At 46.4% G+C, this 26,403-nt stretch overlaps 1 protein-coding gene across 2 annotated transcripts in view; it reads right to left on the minus strand.

Annotated features, from left to right (window-relative positions):
* The window catches only part of LOC140393827 (copine-8-like), an 873,667-nt gene extending 847,725 nt beyond the window's left edge, over positions 1-25,942 (minus strand). For both annotated transcript variants that reach the window (XM_072480322.1, XM_072480321.1), the window contains exon 1: positions 25,426-25,942. In XM_072480322.1, the coding sequence (XP_072336423.1) occupies positions 25,426-25,538 (113 nt within the window). In that variant the 5' untranslated portion in view covers positions 25,539-25,942. The remainder of the gene's footprint in view (positions 1-25,425) is intronic.
* Between the last annotated feature and the right edge of the window lie 461 nt (positions 25,943-26,403).

Consider the following 26,403-nt stretch of genomic DNA (forward strand, 5'->3'; position numbering starts at 1 on the left):
AACAAGATGCTGCCAAAGTCAGGAGGTAGGCAAGATACTGCATGGGCTAAAAATGTATAAGAGGTATTAGAAAGGCTGGCTAGCTTTACTTAAAGGTTGCTGAGACTAGGAGCAAATATATCTGTGGATGCTGAGAGTTGCAAGGGTGGAAATTCATACAAGTATAACATAGAAGGAGGCCGTTCAGCCCATTATTGTCTATATCAGCCCGAGGACACCCAGATGCCATTTCTAATCACACCTTCCTGCACCCAATCCGTAGCCCTGTATTTAACAGGTGCAGCTTGAGGTACTTTTTTTTTTTTTTAAACAATGAGTTTAGAGTCTCTGCCTCCTCCACCAACTTGGGCAGTGAATTCCAGACCCCCCATTACCCTCTGTGTAAAGAAATTATTCCTCGTGGCCTCTCTACACCTTTGGCAACTTATCTTGAATCCATGTCCCTGGTACGAGAATTCTCCACCAAGGGAAACAATTTTATCCTGTCCACTCTAGCTCTTCCTTTCATAATTTTGTACACCTCAATTAAGTCACCCCTCAGCCTTCTTTGTTGCTAGGAAAATAACCACAACCTATCCAATCTCTCCTCACAGCTACACTTTTCTAGCCCTGGCAACATTCCTGTAAACCTCCATTGCACACCCTCCAGAGCAATTATGTCCTTCCTGTAATGTAGTGACCAAAACTGTGCACAATACTCCAATTGTGGTGTCACCATTGTGGAGACACTGGCCAGAATATTCCAATCCTTATTCGATACCTTGATGGCACCAGAGAAATGGCGGGTTGCAAATGTCACACCCTTGTTCACAAAAAGGATGTAAAGATAAACCCAGCAGCTACAGGTTCCAGTGACGTGGAACTTAGTTATGTTGATAGATTGGAGAAGTGAACCTGACCTCTTTGGGGGAAAAAAAGAGATGGTCGAGAGTTTTGGTAAAAGATTCAAAACTCATGAGGGGTCTGGACAGAGTAGAAAGGGAGAAATAGTTTCCACTGATGAAAGAACTGAGAAGCAGAAGATGCAAATTTAAGATGAAAGGCAAAAGCATGTGTTGTGTTATGCTTCTTCATGTAGCATAAGCTGCTTCCTTGATGTGTACTCTGACAAAGGAAGGTTCAGACTTGGGGATAGGTTTAACACATTTATTGAACAGTTAACAATTCTCCCACTCGAGTTTGACTCTCCTGCTAATCTTGCTATAGTAACTCAGTCTAACTAACCAGTCTGCTCTAAGCCATGTGGTGAGTGTGATGCTTCTGATCTGCCCCTGTCCTACTCTCTAAGTGTCGCCTGTGGAAAGAGAAAGCGCATGTGTGCCCTGTCCTTTTATATGGGTTTCCCCCTTGCGGTCATGTCACCTGTGGGTGTCTTGACTGCCCATTGGTCGTGTCCTATTCTATGTGTTCATTAGCTGTATGCCTGCATGTCATGATGTCTCTGGTGCTCCCTCTAATGTTTACTTAGTCTTAGGGTATTTACATTAACCCCTTGTGTATTTACAGTGACGAATATCACCACATCACCCCCCCCTTTTTTCATGTTACATATTTTCTGTACAGTGTTAAAGAAAAATTGAACAAAACAGGGAACTAAGTGATGACATGTACAAGTTATGATGATTGTGATGACTATACAATATCAAAGAATAGGTATGAGTCCAATGTTCATGAATTTATATGGTCGAGTGGCTTTCTTGTTTCGTTGTTGAAGTGTCGATGTTCATGTTGTCATTGCTTTGTGAACGCCATCACTGTCCCTGTGCTTAAGGAACCAAGAAGTCATCAGGAGGTGTTCAAATGGTCAAATCACGTCGTTGTCTGATTTGGACTTTTTTTTTTTTGCGATGCTTGTGGTAGCGATTATTGATGTCATCTTTCCTGTCTGACCCGGACTGGTGTCTGTGTTTGCGGCATTGATGTCGTATGTCAGCTACGTTGAAAGCTGGTCTGCTTGTTTGTAGTGGAGCAAACGTGAATTTGGAAGATGCGTTATCATGCAATGGTAAATCTGCACACTTGCCATTGTCTTGAGCTGTGCAGTCACAGTGTCCTGCATTTGCAGAGTCGTACCAGTCATTGGTTTTGTCGTGCTTGTTGTTCACGTTGGTGTCTTTGGTACGCTCCTTGTTGTTGTCTTTGTTGTTGTTTTCGTAGGTTTTGTTGTGTTTGTTGCGCTCAATGATCACACCGAGTGGAGAATTCGAGTCCTTCACAAAGTTCCTTGTGTCAGTGTCCTTTGTGGCATCTGCTGTTTCATTGAGCATGCCGTCTCGGATTCCTTGGCGCTCCCCGTCTGGAGTCATGTCCGGTTCACTGGAATCATCTTTGGCTTGTCGATGCTCCCCATCTGGAGCCCTTTCTGGTTCACCTGAATCAGACCCCGTCCGGAGTCATTTCAGGTTCACTTGAATCATCTGAGGTGTAACTTGAATCATCTAAGGTGTCTTGATGCTCCCCTTCTGGAGTCAAAACGTTCAGGAATGCATTTGCTTGTGGAGATGCTCGAGTGGATGAAGTTTGAATTAACATAGTGTCACTGGAGTCACTAGTAGCCTCACTTTGATTGTCGACTGCCTCTGTACATACTAACTGAGATCTTCAGTCTCGCTGAGATGTCACACATCTTGTATGGGAATTGTGAAACCTTTGTCACTTGGCGCACATACAGTGGGTAGACCTTCAGTGTCTTCTTGTCGGTTAGATGAGCTGGGTAGTCTTCTTCTGGTGGCTCAAATAATCTGGGTAGACTGCCATAGTCTTTTTGCTGTTCACATGAGCGTGGTAGACTGTCATGGTCGTCTTGCTGTGCACTTGAGCATGACAGACTTGCATCGTCTGCTGCTGGTTGCTCAGATAAGGTTGCTAGACCTTCATGGTCTTGTTCATGCAAGGACTGCACTCTGCAGTCTTGCATTGCTTCCATCGTGGAGTCGGTCAATGAGCTCGCTGTGGAGGCTTGTACCGCTCGCTCGGTGGAGTCTGGCATCGCTCCCTGTGTGGAGTCATGCAGAGGTCTCGCTGTGGAGTCGATCTACACGCTCTCAATGGAGTCATGCAGTGGTCTCGCTGTGAAGGTCTCGCTGTGGAGTCTGGCATCGCTTTCTGTGCGGAGTCGGGGACTCTTCGTGGTGCGTGGACCACTCTCTGTGTGGCGTCAGGCCGCTCTCTGTGGGCTTGTACTGCTCTTGTCTCTTAGATTCAGGCCGCAGCAGAATCCTGTACTCACGGATCGGGATGTCGTCTATGCTGGGCTGAGGATCCTCAAATCCAAAGAACTCATCCATGTCTGTGTCAGATTCTTTAATGTGCACATCATCTCGTTGCAGTTCGGATTTGGTACTGAGGTCGCCACATCCAATGATGAAATTATCTTCCAAGTCGCAGTCTTCAAGGGCCATATCATCACATTTTGTGAAGGTTATTATAAACAATTATTATTATTTTTATTATTTCCAACAGAGGGAAGTACCTGCTTCTAACATTGTGAGCACTCAAGCTAAAGGCCTACTTTGATTCCGCTCAAGCTGAAGGCCTACTTTGGTTCCACTTACAGAGATTGTTCCTTCCCCAGATAAAAATCACCCAAGTATCGCACTCATCTCAGAGATACCCATTTTATGGACTATATGAGACTGGCCATCTCAAAATATGACCCAGATTCACAACACACACAAATCGTGAGACACTGTGCCTGCACACTAAGGATGAGTGTTGTGCATAGGGTAAATTTATGGGGGTTTTAGCAAAGTTGAATTTCTAAAGAGTAGACCTTGTGCAGCATTTAGATTCGAAAAGTGATCTTGTGCTTAAAAAGGTTGGAGACCATTGATGCAGATCACCGGGTCCTCGGGATTTATTGAATTTTAATCACTCAAGTCTCTCCAGTACTTTTCCTCTGCTGATATTAATTACATTGACACTCCAAAGTCTTGCATGTGCCTGTTTTGCAGACATGAATCTGAAAACTACAGAAGACAGTGCCATGCAATATTAATATAATAGTTGCAATTGCTCAAACAGAATTTTTAAAAAATAATCTTGTCACAAGCACAAGGGATAATGGGTTTCTCAGTGAGTTTTCAACAGTATGAAATAACATCTAGTGGACATCTCAAATATTAGCTGCGTATAAATTATGAGATTCCAAGTTAAGATTTTGTTAAGAAATATAAAACGAACTGATCTCCTAACGGCATTGCTCTCAGGTAAACTGCAACACAGTTTGCGTTTATTTGTAACCTAATTCTATCCTTCCAGAAACTACGAAGATACACCAGGCGCAATTCTCCAGAAACATTTCTCAGTGAGGCAGCGAGGCGGGAATTGCCTCGAGCTCCCCGAGGTTCTGCGGGACATGTTCCGCTCTCAGATGGGCATGGCTGAGGCACTGTGGAGCTTATCCCAGTCGCAGGTTTGCACGGCTGAGGCGCTATAGAGCATGGCCCAGTCACTGGGGAGCATTGCTCAAGGTGTCGATACATTGGTGAGGGCCATGGGGAACCATAAAGGCTGGTAGAACCAGATGATGCAGGGGCAGCCAGGGCTCTAACCAGCTGTCTCTCCATCCCAGAGTGAACCCCGATGTGCACCGACCCGGAGGAGGGGGCTCTGAGTGCCAACCTGGACCCACCCCATGGAGTGGCGATGGTGGCCACCAGCTCCCCAGAGTTCCACCCCTCTGATGAAGCTGCGTCTCGAGATCAGCACACAGGACAGGGCAGCACGGCTGTGCATGGGCTGTTGATAAGTGAGCCGGGGCCCTAGAGCCCCCCCAAAGGCGTCCGCCAGGGGCACCAAAGACCAAGGGACAAGGTAGGCAGCTGGCAGCCTCCCTCTCAGATGTGTATCCTGGGAAACAGCTAGACGTAGTTGCAGAGCTGGGAGAGCCAAGCATGTTGAGGAACTATCGGAAGTGGAATATTGTACAACACATTAAACACCGTTTTGCGCAACCATTATGATGCATCCGTCATTTCCTTCCGCAATGCGGGCCAACCTCCGGACCCTTTGCACATCTCTCCAGGCACCCCCCCCCCCCCCCCACCCCACCCTTCCCCATGGTGCTCATCCACCCTCAGGCCATGGACATGTCCCCGGGGCTGTGTCCCATCCCTTGGGTTCGGATGTTGCGTGTATGGTGCCGCCTCCCACATTGTTCAAGCAGAACTCCCACATGCTACCTGGCCCGCCCACCCACGTGAATTCACTTGGCAGCTGTGAAGTGCTCACTTATAAACGATTGTTAATTCGCTATTCACAATAGCCTTAAGCTGCACAGCCAGATGCCTCAGCAGTCGGTGGGGATTAAGGGTGGTCTTGGGGTAGACGGGCAAAGACAAGGGTTGCCCGCGGAACGGGTAAACGATCCATGGGATGACATGGTGGTCCGCGAACATTTTTCCCCCAGTTGTCCTCCAGCTGCCCCCCCCCCACGCTGCCGAGGGTCCCACCCCCCCTTAAGCAATGGTGGACCACACGGTAGCACAGTGGTTAGCACTGTTGCTTCACAGCACCAAGGTTCCAGGTTTGATTCCCGGCTTGCGTCACGGTCTGTGTGCACTGTCTGCACATTCTCCCCATCTCTGCATGGGTTTCCTCCAGGTGTTCCGGTTTCCTCACACAAGTCCTGAAAGACTTGCTGTAGGTAATTAGGACTTTCTGAATTCTCCCCCAGTGCACCCGAACAGGCGCCGTAGTGTGGCGACTAGGGGATTTTCATTGCAATGTTACGTAAGCCTACCTATGACAATAATAAAGATTATTATTACGGAAGAAACCGGCGAGCTTGGTGAAAATAGGCAATCTTGGTGATGGACAGCACGAGACTGAGCTGGAGGTCAAATCGGACACTGGTCTTGAATTAAACATATATACATTTCTGCATTATCATTTGTGTCATTGTACAGAAAGTTAGTAAATGGAAAACTAATATTCACTTAGGTCAATTATTATTTTATTGAACCACAATGTAAGCATTTAGCTTTGTTAATGTAACACCCCATTCTCTGATCAACAGGATAATTGTTTTACAAACTACGCCTCAAAAGTGGGTGTTCTTGAATAGGCTGATGTTGCCCATTGTGACAGATTGAACTTTCAAGATTGTGATATATGGTTGATTTAAAGTCACAATATATTTCAGACAGATATTGTATTACTATGTATTTTAAATTGCCACTCTTAAAGCCTTTTCAGGTCAAAGATGAATGACAGGTGTTCATTTCTCTGCTAATATCAGACAGACAGGACTGAGATCAGCCTCTAGCTTCGCCATTAAGGCCAAAGGAAAGTACTAAAAAAAGATGTTCTATTTTAAGCTCATGTGGAATTTCTTGGTAGTGAAATGAATCATTCTGGAGATGCTCCATTTCATCATCATTTGTACATGAGGGCATTTAGATGGAGAAAAAGGGGTTGCAGCTGAAAGTGCCAAGTAGACAATCTTACTTCATCTCCTCCTATGGACCCTATTATTATAGATGCCAGCGTCCAGACCAGACATAGAAATTGTTTCTTCTCCACAGCTTCTAGACTCAACGACTCTCCCTCGGACTGATCTGTTCCCTGCAAGAACACTATTCATGACGCCGTATGCTGCTCTTGCTCATGTATTTGCTTTGTTTGGCCCTTGTTCCGCACTGTAACCAATCACTATTTGTTGATGTACCATTTGTCAATGTACTCTGTTGATTATTCAATGTGCGTACTGTTAACCTTCCCTTGGCCGCAGAAAAGTATTTTTCACCGTACTTCGGTACATGTGACAATAAATATCAATCAATCAATCCATCCAATATCAAGCAGCAGGTGGAGCCAACAGCTCCAGTTTAAAATGCGGCCTAAATGGATTCAAAATCCTCAAAGTGGCTATCATCACTGGGATCAAATGAGAACCGGGCAGGGGGAAAGGGGAGTGACACTATAGCCATGCACAAAATCTCCTCTATTTGCCCCTATTGAAAATCCTGATCCTTGAAACACCCCTGCACATTCTCAATATTTGCCACCCAGTAATAGTATAATAGATTATATCAACCCCCCCCCCCCCCGCCCCCCCCGGACTGGTTATCCCTTTGCAAAAAACATCCTACAAATCCGAAGTGCTTGTTAGGTGAATTGGACCTTCTGAATTCTCTCTCAGTTTACCTGAAAAGGCGCCGTGGTGTGGCGACTAGGGGATTTTCACAGTAACGTCATTGCAGTGTTAATGTAAGCCTACTTGTGACAATAATAAAAATTAATTATTGGCTGACAAATGCAGTCTGCTCCTCCGAAATCAGGGTTCCAGATGCATTGCCAACACCATAGCCAAAAACTTAGCATCAGTGTTTAGCGACAGAATAGGCCGATATGACCCACATTCCATGGGATCCTTCTTCAGGATGAAGGTAAATCGATGCCTGCGTCAGCGTGGCTGGCACAGCAACATCCCCCGGGAAACAAGAATCATTAAACATATCCAGCAGAGGTTGGACCAACTGACAACAAACTGCTGTAAAATCCGATGGGGAACCCATCCGGAGGCAGTGCTTTACCTGTCTGCATTAACCAAATACAACTCATGACACCTCCAGACCTATTGACATCTCCAACTTCTGCCTTCCCTCCTGCTTCACCTCAGAAGGTCAACGCATCCAAAAATGTCCTCATTGATGCACCCTCCTCCAGAGGTTTTGACTACAACCCACGGTAGAAGGCCCCAAACTCCTCATTAACTTTCTCTGGAGCAGAAACTACCCCACCACCGGAGTCCCTGACTTGTACCATCTCCCAGAAGACTGCCCGCCACCTGAGCTGGTGAACCAACAGACGACTAGCTTTCTCCCCATATTCGTAAAAAGTCCCCCTTCAGTGACGCAGCAGGGTCAGCGCCTTAACTGTTCACAATTCAAAATCTATTTGCAGTTTCTCTCTGTCCGGCATTGGGGCGATCGAGTACTGCCGGTCGATCTCCAGAATGAATCCACCAGTCTCTGCCTTGCTTAATTCCCAGATTTATCCCCATGTGCCTGAAAAGAGATCATCTCCCCCCTAAACACCACCTTCAGGCCTCCCAGAGCGTGGAAGGCGAGACTGCCTCATTCCCGTTAAACTCAACATATATAAGGAGTTGGTTTAGCAGAGGGCTAAATGACTGGCTTTTAAAGCAGACCAAGGCAGGCCAGCAGCGCGGGTTCAATTCCCGTACCAGCCTCCCCGAACAGATGCCGGAATGTGGCGACTAGGGGCTTTGCACAGTAACTTCATTTGAAGCCCACTTGTGACAATAAGCGATTTATTTCATTTCATTTTCATTTTCTTTCCATACTCCCCAATGGAAGAGGATACACATTCACATAAACTCTTATCCGCGAGCAGTTTCCATGGGGGTCACAGCTCCAACATCGGGTCCACAAAATGTGGAGCATGATCTGATATAACAATCGCCGATTACCCTTCCACCCCCTCGCCCCCCGGGAGAAGGGACCTACCCACCACAAAGAAGTCAATCTGGGAGTCGACCCAATGGACACAAGTTTAAAAAAAAAGAAAACTGTGAATTTCTTGGAAACTTAAACCTCCACGGGTCTGCCCGCTGCCCACCCCCAATCTGTTGCATGAACACCAAGAACTACTTTGCCACCCCTCATGAACTCCGAGACTTGGGACTCACCCTATCCAATCTGGGATCCAAAACTCAATTGAAGTCCCCACCCCCATAATTAACTGATGATAATCAAGATCTGGGATAGACACCTGCACCTTATTAATGAATGCCATGTCATCCCAGAGGGTGCACACACATTGACCAACATTACCGGTGTGCCCACCAATGACCCGAGCATACCTCCCACCTGCCAATATGTTACCTGCAGAAAAAGCCATCCTCTTATTAGTCAACACAGAGGCCCCCCGTGCTCGACAATCAAAATCCGATTGATATACCTGCCCCACCCATCACTTTCGCAACCTTGTTTGATCCTTCATTCTCAAATGAGTCCCCTGTTAAAAAAAAAGATACGCCTTCAAACTTCTCAAGAACGTAAACGACGGGGAACATGTCACTGGGTCAGTTAGCCCCCTCACATTCCATCAACCAGATCGGAAGCCTAAAACCGCTTCCCTCCCACAAATCAGCCACATCCCCATCCCGGAGAGGCAATCCAGCAGTGCTTCAATCTGCACCAGCTCCAGGCCCACTCAAGATGGCCACCACATCCCCCATAAATCCAGTCCAAAATCAAAGGAATCGCCACAGTCACCAGCATACCTCATCCCCCCCCTCCCAACCCAACCCTATCACAGCCTGAAAACCAAAGAAACACCAAACAGAAGAACACAAGCCCCTCTCCCCCCCACCCCAAGCAAAACAGAACCAAAAAGCCTAAAATTAAAAATAAACCCACTCCCATGCTAACAAGCTGCAAACATCTCCCCTTCAGCTCTCCCATTAAGTAGCTATACTGCTAGCAGGGTGACCCTCACACAGGGTAGGAATCAAAGTCAATAAACCAGTATATCAACGATCAACATCCCCCGCCCCCACAGCCCGAACGAACTTTAATACAGAACACAAGAGGAAAGTCAAAACCCAGCCACTCTCCTCCAAAAAGAAAACAAACAATGCAATAACAAACCCCAACTATGCCCAAAACAAACCACCAACAAGCCCTGGCACAACCCTAAGCCATCCCCAATATCATAAAAAACCTCCAAGAGATACACATAGCAGATGAACTTAACAATGAGAAAACAACAAACCCCATAGTCCTCAAGCACTTTAGTTCACACCCAGTCTGTACTTCTTGAAAAACTCAAAATAACCTTGAAAGTTACTCGAAGATGAGCCGGGTACATCACACCAAACTTCATGTTGCCCAGCACGGCCTTGGCCTTATAAAGCCATCGCCTTACAGCTCTGCCGCAACATCTTGGTACATTCTTATGTCTTGGCCCTCCCAACTACAGTCTCGAGGGTCCTTCACCTACCTCAGGACCCGCACCTTACCCAGGTATAGATGAAACCTGACTATGATTGCCCGTGGTGACTCCACCAATCTGGGCTTCTGCCCAGTGATCTATAAAGACTCTCTCGCTTACCAACATTCCAAACAGCTTGGACATATAATTTGGAGCATTCCAGCAGCCTAACAGTCCTTCAATTCTGTCATTTGGAAAGGTTCTCCAGATCGTCAACCTCGACCTTCAACTCCTCAAGAGGGCACTGCCATCTCAGCCTCCAGAGACAATCTGATCATTATGATCAGAGATCGCCGCCTCCACCTTCTGTATAGCTGCCATTGAAAGTCATCCTCTCAGTTTAAATAAAAACTTGGTCATCACACCAGGGACGGCACGGTGGCACAGTGGTTAGCGCTGCTGCGTCAGAGCACCAGGAACCAAGGTTCAATTCCCGCCTTGGGTCACTGTCTTGTGTGGAGTTTGCACGTTCTCCCAGTGTCTGCGCGGGTTTCCTCCGGGTGTTCTGATTTCCTCTCACAGTCCAAAGATGTGCAGGTTAGGTGGATTGGCCATGATAAATTACCCATTAGTGTTCAAAAGGTTAGATGGGGTTATTGGGTTATGAAAATAAGGTGCGTGTGGGCCTAGGTAGGGTGTTCTTTGGGAGGGTCGGTGCCGAATGGCCTCCTTATGCACTGTTGTAATTCTATGATCAGCTCTACCAAGAGTCCATTATTCTACTATGAACTGCTCCCCAACATATACTTGTTGATTTCAAATGTCAATTACTTTCCTCAATTTTCACTGCTGAAAATTAGATTGCTACAAATATCTCACTCAATTCTCCTCTAAACAGATATCAATTGAGCCCCTTTTTTTAAATGTGCTCATTTACTCCAAAATTAGTGCTTTCCTCAGAGAGCATTCATTCAACTTGTATGGAAATGTTGTAATTTTACTGGAGGTCTGTGAGCTTGTTCAATGATCACTAGCTAACTTATTCTTGGATGTGCAAGCCATAGGTGTTAAGTACTTTAACACAGCCTCTATCTGGTTTTATGTAGCATGCTTCAAACTAGTGGTGTCCCATTGAGGCCCGTTTTAACATGCAGAAATTCGCATGGCAGGTTTGTCAGAGTTCTTGGCACACTGATGAATTGATTGCGACTGTGGTGTGATAAAGTCTTGGTTTAATAAATGGAAAGCTAGTTGTCCTCCAGTATATCTTCTAACATTTTGGCTGCACCACAATAACTCATTGTTAAATTAAGCAAACTCGGTGGATTTGCATCAACTGTTTTGGGGCCAGTTTACCTCAGTTGGCTGGGTTGCTTGCTCACAATGCCGAGCGAGGCCAACAGCGCAGGTTCAATTCCCGTACTGGCTGAGATTAGTCATGAAGGCCCCACCTTCTCAACCTTGCCCGAGGTGTGGTGATCTTCAGGTGAAATCACCATCAATCAGCTCTCCCCCTCAAAGGGAAAAGTAGCCTATGTCATCTGGGACTATGGCGACTTTACTAGTCAGTATGCTTTTTTGTACAAGGCCTGTTTATGTAAATCCCCAAAACTGTACAGGCATAATATTCAAGTAACTTAAAAAATCATGAATGCAACAAGAGGCAGCCAAGCATTGGTCTCAAAGTTGTTGTGTTGCATTTAAATGATACATTTATAAATCTCATTATCTGTTGCTCATATTTCCCATTCATTTCAACCAAACCTTTCAATTTTCCCAGTACTGTGTGAAGTGCTCATCGACATTCTAAACTGGAAATTGACAATACGAAAGACTGAAACCATAATGTCATGAAGTCACATTTCTGAGAAAAACATTCTAGTAGATTTGTAAAGGTTTCAAATTGACTTTTTATTCAACCATTCCTGAAGAAAATGTAGCCTATGCCGCTGAAATTGCAATGTGACGCTCCAGGGCTATTACTCCACGAAGAACTTGCTGACTTGCTCTGATGTGGCATCAGCAATAATCCCGCAACAAGGAAGATCTTGCACAAGGGCAAGAAAAAAAAGTGACAGCACACCTCATGCTGAGCATTGGTTTAATTTGTGAAATCTCTCACTTACTCTACAAGATGAAAAGGAGCACCAGCATCTGACTAACCTCCACTGAAGGCATTTGCAAAAATCATGGAACAGGTCATCAATAATACAGATTTAATCTAGATGAAGTACATGCATGAAACTTCAAATCTTTCTAATGGACAGTGCGCTTATGGAATGCTACCCGTCTACTAACACTTCTATGGTTGATGATTAGATCAGAAAGAACTAAGGTTTCAGAGCTCCAGTAACCGAGAGTGTGAATATCATAGCTGTAATACGCTACCTTCCTTATAAATTTATCCATACTTTCAACACCTTACTCGGTCTGCAATTCCATTTAGTTGGTGCTTCTTTCATCCTAAAGTTATCAGAAAAAAAAAATCCATGTTTCTTTTTTTGCGGCTGACGGAATAGATGACGGAACAGCACAAGGTAGAAATATTCGGGTGCTGCAAGTCTTAACATCACGTAGGTAGAAATTCAAACCGACTCTACATATGCTAGTGATTTGGGTTGCAGTAATTGAGTACCAATGAATAACTGAAAGCAGCGATTTAGGCAATTAATTTGAGTAACACTGTTACGGGCCAGGGTTTAGAGAACCCCAAAGTGTATCATGGAGTTCACCTGACCCACAACTTTTAATAGCTTGTGGTATGGGGGGCACACGGCCCACTCTACAGGTCTGGTACAGCAGAAATGGAAAAGTTTTTTTTTTAAGCAAAACAATGTTTATTCTATGAACTCAAGTTAACCTTTTTAAAACATACAGTGAACATCTTAGCAACCATTAATTCAAATACAACCCCAAAGAGTACAACACTAAGTCATGCTTACACTGTCCTTTTTACATCCAGAAGACTTACAAAAAACATAACCTTTAACAGAAGCACATCAGGTTAAAGTCACTACTGAAAACATTTATAATTCTGAATTCAACAAATGATCAAGAGATTGTCTTTTCATGGCAGAGAGAACAACAGTACACCTGCTGTGTCTGGCTTCAGCTCCAACACTGAAAACAAAACTAAAACACACCCTGCAGAAAACAGCCTAAAACAAAAGTAAAAAGCTGACAGACAGCCCAGCTCCACCCACACTCTGACATCACTGATAAACACCCATTTCTTAAAGGTACTCTCACATGACAACACTGCAAGTATCTAGGACAATATAGGTCCATTGTGCTAGATTTTAATTATCACTCAAATTGCTGGTCATGTACTTAACAAAACATTAAAAGGAACAAAGATACAGTGACACTAACAGGCATTCCAGCATTGTTGCCCAATATATGTATTGCATCTTAATTCATTGTTCTGAAACATTTCAAGCACCATTAACATCTGCAAAAGGGAAGACAATCACTAAGCTTGAGTGCACACAAGTCAAGCCATCTGTTTACTGAGGATGTCAATGAAGCAAGGATCCTGTGGGTAAAAGAGCATCGTATAAAGGCATAACGTCCTGGAAACAGTAAGAGTATCGACTAAGCCAAGATTATGTACAGAAATGGGAATGGAAAACCTGTGCAGGAGAAATAGAACAAAGAGCTACAAGAATTAAATGATCATGTAAATTCAGAGGATAAGTATCTCTGTTTTAATATTTGTTTAAATTACAAGAAAATGTAGTGAAACAATAAGACATAAACATAAGAGGACATTTCAATATGAAATTAAATAGCTCTCCATTATCAAGTGTTCAAAGATAATTGAAAATGTCACAAACTCAAATGTTTGGAATCTTTTTTAAAAAGTATTTTTTTTAACATTTCACAAAACAAAAACATTACACCCCCAAATACAATAAATCCTGCACCAACACTGTGCCCCCCCCCCCCTCCACAAAACAGTTGACAGTAACTAGCACTCCGAAATGCAAAACAAACAAACCCCATCTTTTTGCCACCTTTAAGCAAATTTCACCTTCTCAAGGGGAAGGAACTCCATTCGATCCCCCAGCCATGCCAAGTCACAGGGTGGAAAAGCTGACGTCCACCCCAACAGAACCTGCCTGTCAGTGTTCAACTGGGTGAAGTTTAAAACATCTGCCCCCGCTCCGGTCTGCAACTCCGGCACCCCGATTATCGTTCCAGGAGATCCGATTCCAAATCCACATGCAGGACATGGTGCTGAAAAACGACCCCCCAAATGTCTCCAAACGAGCAGGACAAGGACATGTGTACATGATTAGCCAGGCCCCTCCCACACTGTTCGCAAGTATCCTCTTCTCCCTCGAACAGCTGGCTCATCCTTGACTGTCAAATGCGCCCCATGCACCACCTTCAACTGCATCAACTCCAGCCTCGCGCACAAGGTTGAGGCATTCATCCTCCGCAGCACCTCGCACCACAGTCGCTCCCCCAACTCCTCCTCTCACTTGGTCTTAACCCCCTCCATCGACAGTTATCCTCCTCCAAAATCCTCCAATAAACCCACCCTCCAACCCCATTACCGACAGCACCTCCTCCAACACCGAGGCGGCAAGTACTATCGGATAGGTCGGAAATTCTTTCTGGCAAAGTCCCGCACCTGTACATACCGATAACTCTCCTCACGCGGAAACCCCAAATTTCCCTCTCAAAAAGGTCCAAGCTTGCAAACCGCACGTCCAAAAACAAATTATTCATCTCCTTCACCCCTCTCACTTCCCATCCCCGAAACCTTGCAACCATCCTCCCCGGCTCAAATCCATTATTCCCCCGGATCGGCATCAGCCTCGACCCCGTTCCCAACCTAAATTGCATCCAAATCTTCAAGTGGCAACCTCCACAGGACTTCTCAAATACCTCCTTTGGCTAAACAGAAGCGGTGCCATCGGCAGCACCCACAACCCCAACCCTCTTCAAGAATCCACCTCCTTCCTCACCCGTAAAGCCTCCGCCTCCCTAATCCAGCCCCACATCTTCTCCGTGTTCCCTGCCCAATAATAATACAACAGGTTCAGAAGGTCCAACCACCCCCCCCCCCCAACTTCCAGCCCCTATGAAGTGCCACCTTCCCTGCGCAAACAAACAATGAAGCCAACCCGTCACACCTTTGAAAAATGACACCTTGGCCAAATGTTCATCATAACTGCCTGCACCAATCCGCCAGTGAACGGGGAAGACTTCATTAAATCCACTTTCACCCTCCCAACCAGACTCGTAAAGTTCAGCTTACAAAACCACGCCCCATCCCGGGCCACCCTAACCCTAACCCCAAATACCCGAAATGGGTTGTAGTCACCCGAAACGGCAACATCCCACTCCAAACCCTCACCCCTGGAGAAGGCACCTCAAAATACTCACTTTCCCCAAATTCATTTTATATCCTGAAAATGCTCCAAATCTCCTAAGCAGACCCATTATGTCCCCCACAGAAGCGCTCGGGTACGAAATATGTAACAGCAGATCATCCGCGTAGAGACACCCAGTGCTCCACCCCCCCCCCCCACTCACCCCTCCCCCCCAAAAAACTATCCCCTTCTGGTATCTGTTATAGTTCAAAGTTCTGCTTAACTGAGAAGTTCAGATTGAATCTATTAGTCGCAAGAACTGTTCCTGCATCTTAAAAGTGCAAATCTAAACAAAGTTGGAGTTGCATTAGAACTGCCAATATAAAACTATTCTTTAAAAAAAAAAAAAAATTTTTTTTTTTTTTTTACAAACAAGGAAGAAATATTTATTAAACGTGAAAGGTTGGGTTAATATACAATATCCCTTTACTCGCCCCTTAGCTTAACAAATACACATAGGTTTTAAGATTAATATGGATTACAAAGTACACCCTAAACTACAATGGCCCCATTAGTACAAAGTCTCTTTTTTTTTTAATATATTTTATTCAAGATTTTTTGGCCAAACACAACAGTTCGTAGTGTTTCTTTTAAACAACAATAAAGCAATATAAATAACAGTGGCCAGTTTTAAACAAGTAATTAAATAATATATGAACAGAAGCATTAACCAAACTAAATGGCAACTGCCTGGTCAAAAATAAGTACTCTCCAAAGATACAATCCAACAGTCCAATATACATTACCTAAAACAAGTGCCTATACATATACAATAACATCCCTGAGAGTCTGTCCGATTCCTCCCCCCCCCCCCTCCCCCCTGGGTTGCTGCTGTTGTCTTCTTCTTTTCCATTCCCTCTATCTTTCTGTGAGGTAGTCGACGAACGGTTGCCACCGCCTGGTGAACCCTTGAGCCGAACCCCTTAGTACGAACTTAATCCGCTCTAACTTTATAAACCCTGCCATGTCGTTTATCCAGGTCTCCACCCCCGGGGGTTTGGCTTCCTTCCACATTAACAATATCCTGCGCCGGGCTACTAGGGACGCAAAGGCCAAAACATCAGCCTCTCTCGCCTCCTGCACTCCCGGCTCTTCTGCAACCCCAAATATAGCCAACCCCCAGCTTGGTTCGACCTGGACCCCCACCACCTTCGAAAGCACCTTTGCCACCCCCACCCAAAACCTCTGTAGTGCCGGGCATGACCAGAACATGTGGGTGTGATTCGCTGGGCTTCTCGAGCATCTCGCAAACCTATCCTCTACCCAAAAAAATTTACTGAGCCGTGCTCCAGTCATATGCGCCCTGTGTAACACCTTAAATTATATCAGGCTTAACCTGGCACACGAGGACGATGAGTTTACCCTACGTAGGGCATCAGCCCACAGCCCCTCCTCAATCTCCTCCCCCAGCTCTTCTTCCCATTTCCCTTTCAGCTCATCTACCATGATATCCCCCTCGTCCCTCATTTCCCTATATATGTCCGACACCTTACCATCCCCCACCCATGTCTCTGAGATCACTCTATCCTGCACCTCCTGCGTCGGGAGCTGCGGGAATTCCCTCACCTGTTGCCTCGCAAAAGTCCTCAGTTGCATATACCGAAATGCATTCCCTTGGGGCAACCCATATTTTTCCGTCAGCGCTCCCAGACTCGCAAATGTCCCATCTACGAACAGATCTCTCAATTGTGCTACCCCTGCTTTTTGCCATGCTCCAAATCCCCCATCCATTCTCCCCGGAACAAACCTATGGTTATTTCTTATCGGGAACCGCACCGAGGCTCCAGTCTTTCCCCCATGCCGTCTCCACTGCCCCCAAATTTTCAATGTCGCCACCACCACCACCAGGCTTGTGGTGTATTTCTTCGGTGAGAACGGCAACGGTGCCCTCACCATAGCTTGTAGGCTAGTCCCACTGCAGGACGCCCTCTCCAATCTCTTCCACGCCGCTCCCTCCTCTTCTCCCTCCACTTACACACCATTGAAATATTGGCGGCCCAGTAGTGCTCACTTAGGCTCGGTAGTGCCAGCCCCCTCCTGTCCCTACTACGCTGCAAAAATCCCCTCCTCACTCTCGGGGTCTTCCCGGCCCACACACAACTCATAATACTCTTCTCGATTCTTTTGAAAAAAGCCTTCGTGACCACCACCGGGAGGCACTGAAACACAAAAAGGAATCTCGGGAGGACCACCATTTTAACCGCCTGCACCCTCCCTGCCAGTGACAGGGACACCATGTCCCATCTCTTGAAGTCCTCTTCCATTTGTTCCACCAATCGCGTCAAATTAAGCCTATGTAACGTACCCCAATTCTTGGCTATCTGGATCCCCAAGTACCGAAAGTCCCTTGTTACCTTCCTCAACGGTAAATCCTCTATTTCTCTGCTCTGCTCCCCTGGATGCACCACAAACAACTCACTTTTCCCCATGTTCAATTTATACCCTGAAAAATCCCCAAACTCCCCAAGTATCCGCATTATCTCTGGCATCCCCTCCGCCGGGTCCGCCACATATAGCAACAAATCATCCGCATACAGAGATACCCGGTGTTCTTCCCCTCCCCTGAGTACTCCCCTCCACTTCCTGGAACCCCTCAATGCTATGGCCAGGGGCTCAATCGCCAGTGCAAACAATAACGGGGACAGAGGACATCCCTGCCTCGTCCCTCTGTGGAGCCGAAAATAATCAGACCCCCGCCCATTCGTGACCACGCTCGCCATCGAGGCCCTATACAGCAACTGTACCCATCTGATATATCCATCTCCAAAGCCAAATCTCCTCAGCACCTCCCACAAATAATCCCACTCCACTCTATCAAATGCTTTCTCGGCATCCATCGCCACCACTATCTCCGCTTCCTCCTGTGGTGGGGGCATCATCATTACTCCTAGCAGCCTCCGTATATTTGTATTCAGCTGTCTCCCCTTCACAAACCCAGTTTGGTCCTCATGAACCACCCCCGGGACACAATCCTCTATCCTCATTGCCATTACCTTGGCCAGAATCTTAGCGTCCACATTCAGGAGGGAAATAGGCCTATAGGACCCGCATTGCAGCGGGTCTTTTTCCTTCTTTAGGAGGAGCGATATCGTTGCCTCTGACATAGTCGGGGGCAGCTGCCCCCTTTCCCTCGCCTCATTAAAGGTTCTCATCAGTATCGGGGCCAGCAAGTCCATATATTTCCTATAGAATTCAACTGGGAATCCGTCTGGTCCCGGGGCCTTCCCCGCCTGCATGCTCCCAATCCCTTTCACTACTTCCTCCGTCTCAATCTGTGCTCCCAGTCCCGCCCTCTCCTGCTCCTCCACCTTAGGAAATTCCAGCTGATCCAGAAAGCACATCATTCTCTCCTTCCCATCCGTGGGCTGAGCTTCATATAATCTTTCATAAAATGCCTTGAACACTCCATTCACTCTCTCCGCTCCCCGCTCCATCTCTCCCTCCTCATCTCTCACCCCCCCCCTATCTCCCTCGCTGCTCCCCTTTTCCTCAGTTGGTGGGCCAGCAACCTGCTCGCCTTCTCCCCATATTCGTACTGTATACCCTGTGCCTTCCTCCATTGTGCCTCTGCATTACCCGTAGTCAACAAGTCAAATTCTACATGTAGCCTTTGCCTTTCCCTGTACAGTCCCTCCTCCGGTGCCTCCGCATATTGTCTGTCCAGCCTCAGAAGTTCTTTCAACAACCGCTTCCTTTCCCTACCCTCCTGCTTTCCTTTATGTGCCCTAATAGATATCAGCTCCCCTCTAACCACTGCCTTCAGCGCCTCCCAGACCACTCCCACCTAAACCTCCCCATTATCATTGAGTTCCAAGTACCTTTCAATACACCCCCTCATCTGCCAATAATCCCATGTCCATTCTCCAGGGTGGACGCTGTTCTTTTTCCTCCCCTATCTCCAGGTCCACCCAATGTGGAGCGTGATCCGAAATAGCTATAGCCGTGTACTCCGTCCCCGTCACCTTCGGGATCAGTGCCCTTCCCAAAACAAAAAAGTCTATCCGTGAATAAACTTTGTGGACATAGGAGAAAAACGAAAACTCCTTACTCCTAGGTCTACTAAATCTCCAGGGGTCTACTCCTCCCATCTGCTCCATAAAGTCCTTAAGCACCCTAGCTGCAGCCGGCCTCCTTCCGGTCCTGGACCTCGATCTGTCCAGCCCTGGGTCCAGCACCGTATTAAAATCTCCACCCATTACCAACTTCCCCACCTCTAGGTCCGGGATACGTCCTAACATACGCCTCATAAAGTTGGCATCATCCCAGTTCGGGGCATGTACGTTCACTAAGACCACCGCCTCCCCTTGCAATTTGCCACTCACCATCACGTATCTGGCCCCACTATCCGCCACTATGGTCTTTGCCTCAAACATTACCCGCTTCCCCACTAGTATAGCCACCCCCCTGTTTTTTGCATCTAGCCCCGAATGAAACACCTGCCCCACCCATCCTTTGCGTAGTCTGACCTGGTCTATCAGTTTCAGATGCGTCTCCTGCAGCATAACCACATCTGCCTTAAGTTTCTTTAGGTGTGCGAGTACCCGTGCCCTCTTTATCGGCCAGTTCAGCCCTCTCACATTCCACATGATCAGCCGGGTTGGGGGGGCTCTTTACCCCTACCCCCCCCCCCCCCCTGTCGACCAGCCACCTCCTTTTTCAATCCAGCTCCTCACCCGGTTCCCACGTAGCCGTATCTCCGCCCAACGGCGCCCTCCCGCCCCGACCACCCCACCCCATACCAACTCCCCCTTCTCCCCAGCAGCAGCAACCCAGTTACCCCCCACCCACCCCCCCGCTAGATCCCAAACTAGCGTAATTGCACCCCCCCATGTTGCTCCCAGAAGTCAGCAAACTCTGGCCGACCTCGGCTTCCCCCCGTGACCTCGGCTCCCACTGTGCGAGGCCCCCTCCTTCCTGCTTCCCTGTTCCCGCCATGATTACCATAGCGCGGGAACAAAGCCCGCGCTTCCCATTTGGCCCCGCCCCCAGCTCCTCATCCTCCCTCCCCCCCCCCCCCTCCCCCACGACATGGGGAAGAGAGAAAAGTTACAGGGTCGCAGGATTAACAACTTGGGAAATCATCTCTTCTCACTTTTCCCCCTCTTCACCCCACATATTCGCCCCACCACTTTGTCCCAAACGTTCTTTTTTAGCCCGCTTATTCCAGTTTCTCCTCGACAATAAATGTCCACGCCTCTTCTGCCGTTTCAAAGTAGTGGTGTTTCCCTTGATGTGTGACCCACAGTCTTGCCGGCTGCAGCATTCCAAATTTAACCTTCCTTTTGTGCAGCACCGCCTTGGCCCGATTAAAGCTTGCCCTCCTTCTCGCCACCTCCGCACTCCAATCTTGATATACGCGGATCACCGCATTCTCCCTACTGCTCCGAGTTTTCTTTGCCCATCTGAGGACCATCTCTCTGTCCTTATATCGTAGAAATCTCACCACTATGGCCCGAGGAATTTCTTCAGCTCTCGGTCTTCGCGCCATAACTCGATAGGCTCCCTCCACCTCCAACGGGCCCGTCGGGGCCCCCGATCCCATCAACGAGTGCAGCATTGTGCTCACATATGCCCCGACGTCTGCCCCTTCTGGAAGACCAAGAATCCTTAAATTCTTCCTCCTCGCATTATTCTCCAGCACCTCCAGCCTTTCCACACACCTTTTGTGTTGTGCCTCGTGCATCTCTGTCTTCACCACCAGGCCCTGTATGTCGTCCTCATTCTCAGCAGCCTTTGCCTTCACGACCCGAAGCTCCTGCTCCTGGGTCTTTTGCTCCTCCTTTAGCCCTTCAATCGCCTGTAATATCGGGGCCAACAGCTCCTTCTTCAACTCCTTTTTCAGCTCTTCCACGCAACGCCGCAGGAACTCTTGTTGGTCAGGGCCCCATATTAAACTGCCTCCTTCCGACGCCATGTTGCTTTGTGCCTGCCTTCCTGGCCGCTGCTCTAGAGGATCCACCGCAATCCGGCCACTTTCCTCTCCTTTTTCCATCCGTGTCCAGGGGGGATTCCCTTCTGGTTTACCACACAGTGTTTTTAGCCGTTAAAATTGCCGTTGGGGCTCCTATTAAGAGCCCAAAAGTCCTTTCCACCGGGAGCTGCCGAAACGTGCGACTTAGCTGGTCATCACCGCACCCGGAAGTGATATAAAACTATTCATGAAATACAAAGTGCAACTGAGACATTGCTAACTAAACATTATTTCAGTGATAATGAGGTCAGTAACAAAGTAGCACAATGTAAACATGTTTAAGAACGATGGCTAATTTTTAAAAGCCATGTGGCTGTTTAAACAGTCTCATTGATCTATGCATTGGTTTTTATAAAAATGGTTTGGTACCAGGTTGGAGGGTCTACTGCACCTGTATGCGATTGCCATTCAAAAGTGATTTTATAGCTACATGATTTTTGCACGCTCAACGATTTAAATCTGGATCCAACTCCCGAGTTGTTCCAGCGCTTTCCCTTCAACGAGGGAAGTAGCAGTGTAACTGCTTGGGGTTGTGTTGGTAAATGGAGACCAAAATTACAGAAACTAATTCTAAATACCCAATAATGATTTCACTTGGAAAAATCAAAAGTATCAAAATGAAAATTCAATTGATCAGCGGAACACCTGAAACATTTGAAACTCTGCCGAGTTTTGAAATGTCAGGAAGCTCCTACAAGTGCACTTCACATCTTCTGTAAGTACTAACCCAATACTGCGTTTGGAATTGAAATCGCCAATTTCAATGATTATAATGTGATCTGCCCTTGCACTTTCAAAGCAGTTCTCAGTATATTGTCATTCCTGCAAATTAAATACAAGGAGTTGGTACAAACCTTGTATGCCTTAAATGCTTATCCAGAATGACACATTTCATGGTGATCACTCAATCTCTTGGCAACAGTTGTGTGTGATTGCACATTAGAACACCAATTTACAAATTTGCATTTTTCCAGTGACAACAATATGAACTATTCAGCAACATCTCCAGTCTAAACATACCTGTACATTCTTAAGTTCAAGAAAGGCCCATGGACAAATAATTGGGTATTGTAAATTTTTTTTAAGGCACATGGAATAAACAATATACTAAAGATAGGGCAGCATGGCAGCACAGTGGGTAGCACTGTTGCTTCACAGCACCATGGTCCCCGGTTCAATTCCCAGCTTGGGTCACTGTCTGTGTGGATTTTGTATGTTCTCCCTGTGTATGCGTGGGTTTCCTCCAGGTGCTCCGGTTTCCTCCCACAAGTCCCAAAAGACATGCTGTTACGTGAATTGGACCCTCTGAATTCTCCCTCTGTGAACCCGAACAGGTGCCGGAATGTATCGACTAGGGGTTTTTCGTAGTTACTTCAGTGCAGTGGTAATGTAAGCCTACATGTGACAATAAAGATTATTATAAAATTATAATTATCAATAAACCATTGTGCGCTGGATCTTGAAAATATTAGCAGGTACTTATTTGTGATGAAAGTATGGTTTTGAGAAAAAAGTGTGGGGGGGGGGAGAGAAAGAGAGAAAGAGATGGAATTCTGAAAACTTGTCTTTTTTATTAACTGGCACACAATGCACTTGTAGGAGCTTCCTGACATTTCAAAACTAGGCAGAGTTTCAAATGTTTCAGGTGTTCCGCTGATCAATTGAATTTTCATTTTGATACTTTTGATTTTTCCAAGCGAAATCATTATTAGGTATTTAGAATTAGTTTCTGTAATTTTGATCTCCATTTACCAACACAACCCCAAGCAGTTATACTGCTACTTCCTTCGTTGAAGGGAAAGCGCTGGAACAACTCGGGAGTTGGATCCAGATTTAAATCTTTGAGCGTGCAAAAATCATGTAGCTATAAAATTAGATCAGGCAACGTGTTGGAATTTCTGCAGTGTCTACCTCACACCTCTTGACTCCCCAAAGCCAACCCTCCTATGAGAAAAGCCTGGAGTGTGGTGGAATACTCTGTTTGCCTGGGTGAATGCAGCTTCAACATTTGAGAAGCTGAACACTATCCAGAACAGAGTACCTGTAGTCCATTTGATCAATGTACTCTAGCTGCACTGTCTAATGTGTACTCTGGCTGCACTGATGTGTGTAACATCTACTGCAACAACTCACCAAAATTGCTTTGGCATCATTGCTCACATCTGTGTCTTCCAAAAACAAAAGTAAAAGCCAGAATACAAAGGGCCACCACCGCCAACTAATACACCATGCTGACTTGGGACATATATATCACCATTTCTTCATTTAGAACATAGAACATACAGTGCAGAAGGAGGCCATTCGGCCCATCGGGTCTGCACCGACCCACTTAGGCCCTCACTTCCACCCTATCCCCATAACCCAATAACCCCTCCTAACCTTTTTGGACACTAAGGGCAATTTAGCATGGCCACTCCACCTAACCTGCATGTCTTTGGACTGTGGGAGGAAACCAGAGCACCCGGAGAAAACCCACGCAGACACGGGGAGAACGCGCAGACTCCGCACAGACAGTGACCCAAGCCGGGAATTGAATCTGGGACCCTGGCGCTGTGAAGCCACAGTGCTAGTCACTTGTGCTACCATGCTGCCCTTGTGTGATTGTGATCATTGTGGGAGCCACTTCAATCACTGCAGTTTCAAAAAGGTCCACCTTCACCTTTGCAACAGGGAAAAACAGGAACACCACATCCCAAGAATGGAAGAGAAATTCTGTGCATGACACCTACAATGTGGACACGCGGTAGATCCAACTTAAAAATCAAAAGGAAAGTCATTACTTTGTGCATAATTCCTCCGCTATTCCACATGCTGTGTACTGGTTGAATGGCAAGTGTTGTCTTTTTAAAAAATTGCTGAGCAAACCTGACATGAAAATAATTCAAGGATCTGACCAGGCAGAAATGAACCGGTGTTTGGGGCACGTGCTTACATTCTCACAAAACCCCTTCTAACAGAGCGGGCTTGTCCCAATTCATAATTGATCAAGTCTTTGTTTATGAATAGTACATGTTTTGAACAGGTGCAACATATGGTGCAAGCTCCCAAAACTTAGCAGGAGGCAAGAAAATATCAAAGAAGCAATACGTTCTGGAACAGATCAGAGCGAAGCAAAATGCGTCCGTCAGTGCTGGATCAAAGCCCAATGGAAGAGGATCGAACACACGTTGCAATAAAAGCAATTCCCGATCTCGAGTTTTATGACTGACTCACTTGGCGACCAATGAAGGAGGGAGGAGTGGATCTAACTAGAGGGAGCGCGAAACTGCCTGGGGATTGGAGCAAGGAAACCCAGTGATCAAACTCTTCACATCCCTTTCGATACGACGCTCATCGATTCGGAAAAGGACTGTGCGGGTCGCGAGTGAAGGAATTAAACGCAGAAAATAACCCCACGGGCAGAATATTCACCCCAATTTACCACATTATGGTATCCCTTAAATACTCAGTGAAATGTTTTTTTAATACAAGAAGGAAACAAAGACAACAAAAACATCAATTGGTGACCAAGTAGTCATCTGTTGGGAACATTTAAAAGGTGTGTGTTTTTTTTAAATGGGTTTAAGACAGAAACAGTGTCCCCTCCAAAGAACATGTTGAATTGGTGTCACTACCCCAGGGATTGGGGAGGAGATACATCTGAGCTTTGCCCACAGGTTGTGTGTTCAAATACACAATGTAATTCGCCCTTTGCTAACCAGAGCCCCCAAGTTGAAGGGGACCGTGGTGTTTTGCAATCAGATTCAAAGAAAAGAAAATGACCTGAAGTTACTCATAAAACAGGGGGCTTCGTTCATCAGGTGTGAGTGTAATGGAATAGCTGTTTACACCTCACCCTCAAACCGTCGCCTAACACAGATTGTGTCAAGGTTCGCGATCTTAACCCTACGAAACATAAAATGAATTTCCCACCACAGCAAACTTAAATGCATTGCCAGGCATCAAAAAAAGATTCACTCAGCATCGATCGCGCCAACTGCCGTCCCCAATGCAAGGGGCAACACAGATGCATTCGGCAATAACACCCATTTGTAAATTTCATTTGTGGTCAGAATTGCACCGTCTTCATTCGTTAAAAATAAATAAAACTTGGACCCCCTCCCCTCCTCCTGCAGCTACAAAGCGGAGAGCCGCTTTGTCAGCATTTCCCCAGCTTGCAACACATACCTGCAGGACACGGTAATCTCCACTTTAGTGGCCGGGATGCTCCCTTGGATTGGGTCGAATTCGCTCACAGAAGCCATATCATCCAATTTGTCCATCGCGTCTTCCATCGGCATCCAGTAATCCCAGGCTGGTTCTCCCAGCGCCAACGTCACGCCACAACAAAGCCCAGGGAATGGCAAATTAAAGGCTGCCTGCCCTCCTGGGAAAAAAATTGGGGGAATCGAGAGTTTGGGGGCTGCCGACCCCACACTTTTTGCCTTTGACACCGAAACCACTGGCTGCACTCAAAATTGTTCAGCGCAACCGTTCTCTTGGGTCTAATTGCACAGCTCACACGTTCGCTTAATTACAGTTTACCGATTGAAATGATATGCTCCGCCCTCTGGTCTAAAGATAACTTACACTGCTGATCACTGTCAAGCTTTCTGGAAAGTACGAGAAACCGACTGCTGAGGCATTATTAATGCAATGGCACAGACATTATTCCCTCTCAGTATTTGACGGTCACACGTTGAAACAGTGCCTCCACCGTGAATATGTGCGTTGGATACATGGCTCTTCAATAATGAATAGTGTGCAAATAAAGTGAATTCATTCATCTAAATAAGATGGCAATAACCCCTTATTAGTTGATGTGCATCAATACTGATCCGGAGCTACAGTTTTGACAGCACGACCATGATTATTTCCCCGTGTCACTAATAACAACGGCACACCCATTATAGTGGATCATGGTGGAGAAGGACCCACTTTGGTACATTAAAGTTTGCTAAGTGACTTAATTATTTTGCAGTTGAACCAGCGCTCACAGCAAGCCTACAGTACAGGCTATGCTACTTATGCTAACTTTATGACAGCACGCTCCCGCTTGTGAACGTGTGCATCAGCCATTTCAGTTTTGTTCTGTATTAATGTAGCGGCATTAACTTTTAGAATTCCATAATAGTTGCAGCACCAAAAACAAGATTTGATAAGTAA

The sequence above is a fragment of the Scyliorhinus torazame genome, chromosome 17 (assembly GCF_047496885.1).
Source record: "Scyliorhinus torazame isolate Kashiwa2021f chromosome 17, sScyTor2.1, whole genome shotgun sequence".
Taxonomy (NCBI): Eukaryota; Metazoa; Chordata; class Chondrichthyes; order Carcharhiniformes; family Scyliorhinidae; genus Scyliorhinus; species Scyliorhinus torazame.